This window comes from Typha angustifolia, chromosome 11, assembly GCF_048772165.1.
Source record: "Typha angustifolia cultivar Huaian chromosome 11, ASM4877216v1, whole genome shotgun sequence".
NCBI classification, from domain to species: domain Eukaryota; kingdom Viridiplantae; phylum Streptophyta; class Magnoliopsida; order Poales; family Typhaceae; genus Typha; species Typha angustifolia.
This window is the reverse complement of record NC_133249.1, coordinates 12,616,551-12,628,943: the sequence shown is the minus strand read 5'-3', so window position 1 is coordinate 12,628,943 and position 12,393 is coordinate 12,616,551. Positions and strand designations below refer to the sequence as shown.

Genomic DNA, 12,393 nt, shown 5'->3' with positions numbered 1-12,393 from the left:
ATATACAATGCCATGGGAATCCATGTACGAGTAGCTGCATAAGAGGAGTTAATGATCCCTTAAAATATTTGGAAGTCATGGCTAATTTTAATTTTGTTAGGCAACTAATTAATCACTCTCTAGTTTAGCCTTTAGGTCAATAATTATTGTCCTTGGAATAGAATAGATGTCATGCAAATCAAATGATGTGGAGAAAGAGATGAAATGATCGATTACACCACACATTTGAATTGCTATTGTGATGAGAATTACTTGAATACTTGTAGCAAATTAAGTGAGAAGTGCATCTATCCTTTTGATATTGATCTCTTAGTCCTTTGTTAGATACACAATCTCCATCAATCTACTAGTATCTAGCTATCCAAGGAATGGACCATGTCTTCAATGTCACAAGTCTTGCCTGCCCAAGCCTAAGCCATTGATGGTACAACAAGATTACATACTTGCTCCCATTTTGCAAGGCTATGAGCTCCCATCCAGCTCAATCTTTTTGGCCAGGGACCACCTCCTTGGCAAAAAGGATGTATTGCGCATCGATGTTTAACATGAATGGTAGTTATTTGATCGACGATAGGCACATGCCCTAGGGCTGCACACGAGAGCGACATAACATCTAACACGTGCATCGATCAATCGTTCGATCAATCATCGCATTATTAGTAGATTCAGCAAGATACATAGGTTGCTACCCCTCTCTCATTGACTTGTCCAAATCAAAATTTTCGAGATCATAATTCGGTCGCCCGTACGTTATTAGCATTGCATCACCAGCTGTTTGTATTTAAATCTCATCAACCAGCTTGTATTTTGTCATAACATTAGGCTGGATTTTGATTGAATGTTACCAGGGGAAACATTACTCTGCATCTCAGTAGATCCATTTTTATGACTATTACTCTCAACTACACAATGGGAAAAAGGCAATCTTTGCATCTACTACATAACAAACATAACTCAATAATCATATCTATCCTCTAGTTATTCCATCTCATCTTAGGCATAGAACAAGAAAGAGTAAACTAGAATTAAAAGCATGACAAAGTACAGCTCAAAGTTGGGTGATAGTGTCTCTATCAATAGGGCCCAAAGAATAGTCTTCAAACTGTTTGAGAGATAGAGAAATTTATGTAAAAGAGCAAGACACATGCAACTCCTAGAAACTACAATTAATAGCTTGGTTAAAAGAAGTGAGATCTAAGGGATAAGGGTGGGTGGAAAGTTTCCAAAAAAAGACAGAAAAATAATAAGAAAAGGAAGAAGTTAAGGGCATGAAGAATGAGAGAAGGAAGGAAAGAAAGAAAAAAGAAAAAAGAAAAAGAAAACCAAAGTCAAACTACTCTTTGTTCTTCTAAGAATGCGGCTAAGGGAGGCACAATTTTGAATGAGGTGGAAATGGCTAAGAGCATGAATGTGGATAATGTTAACTAGGAAAAGTAAAGATCTATGATGAGAGAGAGAGATACGTGTCACTTCTTGTACCAATGTCTTCTAAGTAAGGGTGCCAATGATTAAAACACGAGTGAGCTGGGTCATGGTCGGGCTCCTAAATTGAGCATGGAATTTCTCATGCTCACCTCAAAAGGAATTCGAGCCGGCTCATATTCAACTCCAAGGACATATAACTGCAACACCAAACATACAGGATCAGAAACAAGTTCAGTAAAAACATAATATGAGTACTTGCATTAGAGTAGTTGATCCAGTCTAATGTGGAAATACCATTTATTCTGATATTGTGAATGAGTTTGTTTGTTTCAAGGAACATAAAGTTCTGTATCTATATGGAGAAATCCAATTAGATCTAGTATTTGCTTAGCTGAGCTAAGTGACATTCAATATATCATCTTGCACTTTGCCTGGTATGTTTTCTAGCTAGTTCCTGCTCAAATTATTGTCTGCACTGTGTTGCAAGCAATAATGGTATAATAATTGATATGAAGTGGTCATAGAGTATACAAGGATACAATCTCAAGGACTGAAACTGAATACTACATTAGTAATGCACCATTTGAAAAGAAGCTAGAGAAAAATCTATCCTTTCTCGCAATGCAAGAGATCGGAACACTTCGACATAAAAGTTCTCTACTGTTAATAGAAAAAATCAGTGGGAATTAAACTCAGTGAAGCCTTTTATGAGCCATCATCAAGAAAGAAAATAAGAAATTGAAGAAACAAAAGATGATTAAGAGGATCAGAAGGTGCTGGATTCCAAAAATTTATTTTCGAGGACAATCAATCAAGAGGAGTTTCAGAATTCCATTTTTCCTCTTGTGAGGATGGTCCTTAAGGAGATGCAAACAAATTTTTGTACAAAATAATTTTTCGCATTTTTTTTTTGAAAAAAATAAACTAATAGTAAAGTTAAATGCTTTCAATCGATTTTCAAGCCTATATACATCTCAAGTATCAAACAATAGTCCATTTCCCATGGGCTCAATCTTGATTTTTGAAGCTTGGTTATAACTTGCTTGATAACACTGCAGTTTAAGCTCAACTGAATCATAACTGGTAATTTGCGTGAAGCATGATTGGATCCAGACCTCAAATTGACTCATTTTCTTAGGCTTATGATCACTGAAATCAAGTTCATACTCATAAGTTCAAAATTTCCTGGAATAGTTGGTTCCAAAGTTTACAACTCAGGAGAACTGAAGAGAATCAACCAAAAGTCTATATGAATGTGGAGAAGCCATACTACAATACAAGCATTACGATTAATATGAGATAAAAGTCGATCATAATACTTGTTTAGTTACTATCATGCAAAGATCAGCATAAGGTGGAGCACAACTATTGGAATTATGGAATTGAAGAAAAATATGATAATCTATATCTAACTGTTAAAGATTATACATTTGTAATCAAACAATTACTTAAAAGCAGTACTTACTCAAAAAAGTAATTCTAAAGCAATAATAGCAGACAATTAGTTTGAGCACACCTGGTAAGTCATGAATATTGAGAATTTTCAGCCAATCTTGGTTACATGGAATCTTCAGCATAAGTGAAAAGAAAAAAAGAATATTCAAGGAAATTCAAGGATTCAATTTTCAGAAGATTGGAGAATATTATGGCAAGTCAAGTCATCCTATTTGACATCTCAGACTCCAACTACTGGGCACCAAAAATCAAAAGTTTCAAAAGACATTCTGATGTATGAAATGTGTTAAAGAGGGTTTCAACAAAATGATGAACCCCCCCAGTGGATTGATGCTGCTGGATGTGATCTCACCTCTAGTATTGCTATGATCAAGCTCAAGATACTTGCAAACTGACCTACTTCTTATACTAAGCTTGATACTCATATCAACAGAGATGGATTCTAACCCAATTCCAGTCCTATCTCCATTCTAGTTCAGCTGTTGGTGTCCCTGTTCTCATGATGAACCCGATCAAAAGTGACCTACAATGCATGTGGCAGAACTGATAGCAACTGAACTTCTCAGATTTCTGATCTTGGCCTTGCTAAGTTAATGCCAGATGGTGCAGACATATATGCAACCACGAGAATGCTAGGAACTTTTGGTTACTTTGATCCTAAGTATGCATTAGTAAGCATCTATTTCCTGATATATGTATTTAGTCGGTGTTACGAACAAGATCTAAATATAAGAAAATTATGAAAATGTATATAATGGTAGTCTTGAAAGTTAAAATTCTAATGGTTTTGGTTTCATATAAATCGGATGTTGGAGGGTGGCGGATGGCTAACAATGGTAGTGAACGGTCATAAGATAGAGTGGCTCATAGAGATGATGGTGACTAGGGTTTGGAGGTAGAATTAAGGTTTTAAGTTAGATCTACTTCTAGAAATAAACGACTATAATTAACTTACTTCTACTTCTAGATTATCTTATAAACTCAAAACTAAAATAATTTCTTAATACTTGGATGCTTGGATAATTAAACAAAGAAGTTCAGCCCATCTATATATAGAGATCGGGTATAATGAGTCCTACTCGGACTAGCCCTAAAGATTTATACGGTTCGAAATAAGACTTGTCTTAGAGGCTTACATGACTTAATTAAATTTGTTTTAGTAATTTACATGACTTAATAGGACTTGTCTTAGCAACTTATATGATATAACTAAAGTTGTCTTAAAGGTTTACATGATATAACTAGACTTGCCTTAAGGATTTATATAAGAGATAAACATAATTTAATTAAAAAATCAACAGACTCGATCCATTGAACTCAATATCCTTGTTATTTGATATGATTAGACTCGGATCGTATCAGTCGGAGAATCTATGATTGCCAAATTGGAGATAGAGGAGGAGGGATATTATATCATGTGCTGAAGGCAAGAATTTATGTGAGGAAAGGATAGCCATGGAACGATATAGGTTCAAGTAGGATTGCCTCTTTAGTGATGAAAAGTTTTGTTATAACCAATTTCCTAAAACGTGAGCTATCTTTGCATGACACAAGTTCCAAATGTTACTAGTAAATGGCTTAAGGTGAAGTTGGCAACGAAATAATTTCTAAAATTGCAGCATGTAAGCATGATCAGTTCACTTGAGTCAGAAAATCATGCAAGTCCCATCTACATGCATCTGTGAAGATAACTTATAAAGAATAACTAGAATAACTGCATTTGCATGAAAGAGAAAGAGAGTTGAGTTTCCTTTGAAGTGGAATGATATTGAACGAAGGCGATACCTTTTCCATCCAAGGGGCAATGACAAAATGGTGATCAAACAACAAATTTCTAATTCAATCTGCTAAAAATCATGAATTTACAGAAGTACCTGGCCCCAGAGGTTTAAGGGAGTGGTTGTGCAAGTAAATGATTATTTACAGAAAGCATGGTCAGCTGTTCAATAGTACAAGAATTCAGGAAACTACATATGGCTACATAATTTGACGATCTCATAAAAGCAATGTCTAACCTGCAGTAGCTGTCGCATGCAGGACTCTCATCTCTCCCATAATTAGGACTACCCTTTGTTGAGGCTTGCTATGGAACCACGGTCATAATCAGGCTAGCCCTCTCCTGGCCTTTACTCTAAGGATTAAGATATTGTGCTCAACTACAAATCCTATCCAGGATCAATCTCAACCTCTCCGATTCATGCTGTGCCCTTTTCTTCTTTCGTCATCATTACAGAGTTCATACTCCACTGAAATAAAATCCAATCTATCAACTTGCTGCATATCAGATGAAAATTCAGGATACAGCAGAGGAGAAAGAAAGTTAGGTGATACGTAACTTTTGAAAAAACAAGTTAGCAATATAGTATAGGTTCAAATCTTGATATTAAGATTATTACTCTAGGAATACCCAGGAAAAAAGAATGGTGAAATTCTTACTTTTATTGTCATTTCTACCTTTTTAGAAATAGACAGTGACTCAAGGACAAAGGGCTCCATCCACTGTTACAGAACTTTTTATACATGGATTATGCTATTAGAAAAGTTAGCATAGTAACTCACAAGGAAAGATTCCACAGAGAACAAGGCTCTAGTAAAGCACAGGTTGCTAGAACAACATGTTGAAGAACAATTTCGACAACCCACAAACGACAACAGTGCAGCTTAATAACTCTCTCCCTGCATCATAGAGTGCATATCCCTTTCAAGCTACAAAATTCCTTGAGAAAACTTCACAAGCATTTCTGAAAAGTTACCCATGGGAATTGTTTGATGATTTGTCAAGAGCTTCACAAATGACAAAATCTAAGTCTTCCATATTGTTTAATTTGGGTGGATTTTAATAGAATCATACACCGGTAAGATTGCAGAGGGTAGAAGTTTCTTCCACTACTGTAATCTTCATAAAATTTTTGCTGGATAACAAAACATCCAAACACACCTTTTTAGCTTACTCACTCAACATTTCCCCCAATCATTATTTACCTTTAACTTGACTTTCTAGATCAAGTTAAATTTCTGAAAAGTCATCTTGACAAACAGCTCACAACAAATTATTAGTATTCAATACAGCTCAATCTTCTTTGTAGAAAGATGGACATGAAAATCTTGCTCTCCTGAAATGGAAATTGTCTAGACTAATTGCTCCCATTCCTTATTCTCTCTTTCCGAGTTCATGGTGAGCTTTAAGTCACGATGTGATCGAAAAAAAATCTAATCAAGAGAAAACCCCCGAGACTAAGAATCTAATCAGTAACATGGATGTCTTGAATCTTGGTTCTGGTAAACAATATATACACACTCACCCATTCCCCCAACAAACACACACACAGCATGCTGGTAAATAAGAAAATAATCGAGCAACCTCCAGTATCTAACCAGAAGGTACTCTTTCTCTGGAGTTCTGAAAGAGCATACCACCTAAAGTTGTAGTGGCATCAACATGGAGATAATTTACTTCGATAGCTTCCTGTTTTACGTTATGTTAAAAGATAAGTGAGGCTAAAACACATAGAAGTAGGAGCTGTCATGTTTTATACTCCATTTCTATTATCATATACCAATCCTCATAAGCTATTTGGCATCCCAACCTAGCACACAAGGGTCTAAATATACTGAATCAAGCATAGAGGACATCAGAGTGCAGATAGACCAATCACTAGTAAGAACAAAAATTATTAGATAATTTTAACCACTTTGACCTAAATTTTAGCTGCCCATCGATCTAAATCCAACAGTAACTTTCAAAAGAAACAAGGAATCACCAGAGAAGATAGGATCAAACTAGCCAAAATCGAACTGCTTTGCTCTCTAAGAGAGATTGAAATCTCTAATCAGGATTTAAATGAGGATTTTATTTGGTCAGATCTTTCACCTTGTGCTTGGAGGAAAGGGTTAGAGCTGGAAGCAGTAAGCTTGACATAGCCAATTAGGTAGCGGCACGTAGCCGAACCGAAGGATGCTTCATTGGGCCATTTGGTAAATGGGCCTCTTTTCTTCTCCTCCCTCCTTTTTTCCTTCCAAAAAACCCTAACGCTAACCCCAATCCATCCCCTCTTCCATAGACGAGACCGTGCGAGGAGAAGACGATGATCCGCCGAAACCTTTGCTCCACGAAGCTTCTCTTCTCCCTCAGAACCCTAACCCTTACCCCAGTCCCATCCCACCACCAACTCCAGCAATGCTCTCCGGTGAGCGGCACGGCCAAGGGAAAGGCCAAGCTCAAGTCCGGGCAGCCCCTGAAGCGTTCCGCCATACCCAAGAAGAAGGCCTCCAGCTCCGGCGCTGGCGCCGGCGATTCCTCCGCCAGTCGCGGCCGCTCCCACCGTGAAGCCATCGACCGCCTGAACAACATGGTGGACTCCTGCCTCTCCGCTCCAACCCCTATCCGCCACCTCACCCCCAAGGAGCGACACCGCGAGGCCGAACGCGAGAAGCTTGGGCTCATTTCCAAGGACCGCCAGCGAGAGCTCGATCTCGCCAAAGCCCGCGCTAAATCCCGCGCCGATGAGAAGGAAGATGAGCGCGTCATCATGGGCACCCCTGGGCTCGATCTTATCTCGCTTGGCCTTGTCGACGAGGAGGCGATTCCCAAGTATGAGCTCACGGTCGAGGACGGCCGCCGTCTCGCGAAGGAGTACAGCCGCGTGCTGATGCGGAGGCACCGGGCGCGACAGGCGGCCGAGACGAATCTGTTAAACCTCAAGAAAGAGGCGATCGCTGCGCTGCCAGAGCACCTCCGGGGGCCGGCGCTAGTGCCGGACTTTACGCCTTTCCCGGCTAATCGGTTCATGGCCACGCTCACGCCGCCGATCGAGGGGTACATTGAGAAAGTTAGGGAGGCCGCCAAGAAGTTTGCCGGGAAGGAGAAGCTCCGGTGACGAATCAATGGAGACGAGGAAAAGGTAGAGCTTTCTTTCCAGGTCAATGATTTTGATGTTTCTTTCACATGTGTTCCAAAATAGATAGGTTTTGCACCTCAAGTATGTTGTTTTGAGAAGTGAGTTCTGTGGAACAAAATGATTAATAAAATTTTTAAAATATCTTAAAAATTGTTTGCTTGTTATATATGTCAGGTAAAACTATAATTAGTCATATGCTGCTGAATCTTGTTGGTGCAATAGATGTGTTTCGGAATAATTGTTCTCATCTACTTGTATGGCAGGAAATAGGTTGCATCTTTTATTGTCTAGTGCTTAAATTTATCTGATGCTTGCTCCTATTCTTCCTTTTCTTTTTCCTTTCTTGAATTTGCCCTTGATTCCTTTTTTTTTTCCTTCTTCCTCTGTTCCTCATTTCTGTGATTAAAAGTAGTTGGAAAGCACTGATCTTGTTGTTTCCTTCATTCCTTTATTTTTTATCTCAAAGCTCTCTTCTCCTAACATTGTGTACCGCCTAACTTAATCCTTAGTTACTTTTTAGATAAGGGTAATAGTTGATAAGATCTCATGAGATCCATTCTATATCAAGTGGAGAAACAATGTACCTGTTGCATCAAATTGAAAATAGATTTGATGACAATCAGGTAGTTACTAGATATCAGATTCTTTCTAATGTGCACAATGTGTTTTGTCCAACCTCAAATCCTTACTCTGTTTAGTTGCCAATTGGATTTACTTTTTTGGTTCAACACAAAATTTGTTCAGATTTTTATCTTGTTGGCTGGTTATGAGGATCCATTGCTGCCAGCTTGTGTTGTCAGGGCTTTCAACAATGTAGGAATAAGGTGCTCCGACCCTTTTTGGTTATGGTTATACATAATGATAGGATGATTATAATCATATAACAATGCAGATCTGTGTTTGTGAGACAGGCATGGATGTTATGCTGTCTCCTCCTATTCTCAGTTCTCTGGATGGATGTTCTATCAGCAGCTGTTGATATGGTGCACCATTTTTAGCTATAATTTATAAATATTATCATAATCAATTTGATCTTCATTCTACCTGGTGTTCATCATACTATGGACTATAGAATCTATGTTTGTGCTAATTTTCCAAGTGCATGATGCCAGCTCTATCTGCAGCAATATCTCCTCCGAATCTTTGACTCCCTTTTCAATAAATGCAGACCTTTTCAATAAACCCTAGATCTAGTCCTAGAATTACCCAACATTCCAACCAGTTACTTTCTCTAAAAACTAGCATAGAGCTCATGTATCCATGTTTAGAACTCAGAAGAGAACAAACTTAAAAGTTCTTTGTATACGTCAAAGTTTGTTATCTAGAAATCCTTTTGATAAAGAACTACTAGGCTCCTGCTCCCTTTAAAGTTGGAAGCAATTCTCATGCTAGCTGATATTTATTGTTGAATTGTAGCATGTGAGGTATGGGCTGTTAAACTGAAGTTACAGAATCCAGACCAGTGATTTGTGATTTTGCATTGATACATGCTCTTTTTAGTCCCATCATACATATTCAATCCTGTCGAGGGATGTATAGTTAGAAATATTTTCTATGCGAATCTTGGTTTTTATCATGCAAATTTTTTTGTTTGTTAATGCATTAAAGAACTGGGGAAAGCTGTTTGCTGAAAGTTGTCGAAAGGGCTCCAACATGCATGCATTAGAGTTTTGCATTAATTTAGCGGAACAGAATATTTTCCTTTGTTCATGTGAAGAAGAAAAATGAGCTGCAGATAAGTTTGTTCCTGTGCTTGATATGTTAAGAGAACTGGTAGTTTTATACTTCCCTTCTTCATCGCCAATTAAAAAATGTGGAAACTACGTGGAGATTCAACTTTTGGTCATTTGCTACTCCCAGATGATATCTCTGTTCCATTAATTCCTTATATATCATGTTCTAGGGATCAAAGAAGGCATTTCCCCTTGAAAGGATTGCATGGTTTATTAGACTTCAGCCCTCACACACTGTGGCTCCTCGTCTGAACTTTTTGTAATGTTATCCTGGTAAGGTATTTTATGAATCCATTTTGTGGCAGTCCATTTGACCCCCTCTATGACAGGGCAACTCCCATGCTAGCTGAATAAATCTATACCTCCATCAGGATTGAGGTTAAAGAATAGCAATGCATCACCTTCCTTGGGTTTCACTGCAAAGAGAAATGACTTAGTAATTTATACTGCAATAGTGGTACAGTGAAATAATGCATAGTTTACAAACTGATTGCATTCCACTTGTGCTATGTTTTTTTTAGCTTGTTTGATGAATAGGTGAGCTTCCAAAGTTTTAGAGCAATACCGTGAACCGCGTTTGGTAAAAGTTAATTGCCTTCAAGGTCAGTGTTTCTTTACTTGAGTCTTAATATATTTTTACTCGGATTTATCTTTCTCCAAAAGTAGTTTAACCTATTCCATTGTAGAAACAATTTGATTTTAACGGTCACAAAATTCGATTCAAAATAAATAAAATAAACTTACAGGCTATAGAAAGTAAATTTTATATAGTCAAGTCTAATAGTGGACACTATTTTTTTTTAAAATATAAATTGCATACAAAACTAAGTTATTATTTAAGTGTCTTACTAAACTAGTACAATGCATACTCTCTCATAATACTCTATCGCAGAAAATTTTAAAAAATGTATGAATGAAATGGACCAATTCAATTTTAAATGTAAATGCAGACTGTAGGCTTATTTAAAGAACTGAATAGCCACGGCGAAGGGATGCAAAAAAATCGGTTGGATTGTAATGGAAGACATTTGGTTGTGACAAAAGGATGCACCTCTTCACAACAGGCTAAGGTTAATTGGTTCATCTGAGAAAAATTAATTTTAATTTTAGATTTGACTTTGTGTGTGCAAATCAAGCCGAGCTGGGTGGTGTGAGTGTGTGTGAGTTTATTTGTATAGATTTTTTTAAACTATAAAACAGGCATCCTTCTTGGGGGCCTAAATAAGCTCATGACAAATTTAATACTTATATACCCTATCAATATTTCTCAAAATAATTAATGTGATTTTAAACTCACATTCTCTTTATTTTTTCTGTGATAGTCACTTTAAAATTAATTTTTATTTACTTCTCTTTATGACTTTAAATAAGTGAATATATGATGTTAAAGTGTGATTATATGTGCTATAAGTGTGAGCTAGCATATATACACTTATTTGTGTTGTAAGTCAGTACAAACCAATGTATTATGAGAGAGTACTACATTGTTCTAGTTTAGAAGGCACTCAGATAATAACTTAGTTTTGTGTGCAATTTGTTTTAAAAAAATAGTGTCCACCATTAGATTCGACTAATGAAATTAACTTTCTATAATCTGTAAGTTTATTTTATTTATTTTGAATTGGATTTTGTGACGGTTAGAATTAGATTGTTATCGCAAATATATGTGTTTCTACAATTGTCGGAGGAATAGGTTAAACTACTTTTGGAGAAAGATAAGTCCAAGTAAAACTCCATCCATCTTCCCCTTTTCTAGTTGGCCTCAACTCCTCGTCTAATCTCCCACTCTTTCCCCTAGTCTCTCGCGTTGTCGTCATCGCTGGCCCACTCCTAGAGTTTCGAGAGCTCATCTTCTCGTCAAACTCCATCCATCTTCCCCTCTTTAAGTCGGAGATATGGATCCCTTTGGTCCTCCCGACCTCTCCCTATTGGAGGATTTCAAGAAGATGGTTGATCTCACAAGGTGGAGCCGTAACTCGCGAGGTCTTGATAAACCATCCTGGGGGCACCACCATCCTCAAGGAGCCGATCCAGAATGCGAATAACACTAGCAGCAATAGGGTCTGCCTCTGCCTTGATCGTCGAACACATGAGGTCAATTCCTTGATCTCGCCCAATCTCACCCAATGGTAAGGCTCCGCTCCGCTCCCCTCGCTTATAACAACACAGTCACCACCGAGGCATTGGTGATTGATTTAACGCTCGATCCGGTGCTGGTGGTGGGAGGTGAACGAGGGAGATAATTGGAACTTCGAGCCCTTAGGGTCTATGATGGTGTTGGTGGTGAATGTTGCCATGCTGGTGGTAGATCCAGTTGTGATGAACAACAACGATTTCATTTTTAAAATTATTTCGTTATTTTGTATAAGAATTATTTTGTTGAGTTCATCTTTTGTTATTTTGTATGCCTGTGTTATTTTGTATTTTGAAACGGAAATGATATTTTTGTATTGTATAAATTGCTAATCAGGTGAATCGTGTCAGGTTAACGTGTTAACCCAACACGACCTATTTATTAAACGGGTTACACGGGTCGTGTTGTGTTATTCGTTTAATAAACGGGTTGTATTCATGTCTATCAAATGCAACCCGCTTAATAATCGGGTTGTGTTAGTGTCAAGGCAAAGTTGATCCGACTCAAACTCGTTTAACCCAACTCGAACTCGTTTAACTCGACCTGATTGCCACTCCTAGCTAGCACATTCATTGGGTTGGGTTCAGGCCATTAGGTTGACTTTCGACGATGGTGTTATCATTGAGGTAGAGGAGCTGCAATGGTGGCCACAATGGAGAAGGAAGAGAAAATAAGAACGAGGGAGAGGAAAGGGAATGGGAATTGGAATGAGATGAGGAGGATGTTGGTGGGGATGGGGAAAGGGTGA

General features: G+C 37.9%; 1 protein-coding gene across 2 annotated transcripts; it reads left to right on the top strand.

Annotated features, from left to right (window-relative positions):
* Positions 1-6,888: 6,888 nt before the first annotated feature.
* Positions 6,889-11,889, top strand: LOC140771449 (uncharacterized). 2 transcript variants are annotated; one of them, XM_073113013.1, is made up of 3 exons: positions 6,889-7,781; positions 9,682-10,113; positions 11,310-11,889. In XM_073113013.1, exon 1 carries the CDS (start codon positions 6,966-6,968, stop codon positions 7,755-7,757), a length of 792 nt encoding a protein of 263 aa, XP_072969114.1. In that variant the 5' UTR covers positions 6,889-6,965; the 3' UTR covers positions 7,758-7,781; positions 9,682-10,113; positions 11,310-11,889. The 2 variants fall into 2 exon arrangements, with proteins under 2 accessions (XP_072969114.1, XP_072969113.1); XM_073113012.1 differs by lacking the exon at positions 11,310-11,889 and adding an exon at positions 10,462-10,823.
* Positions 11,890-12,393: the final 504 nt, after the last annotated feature.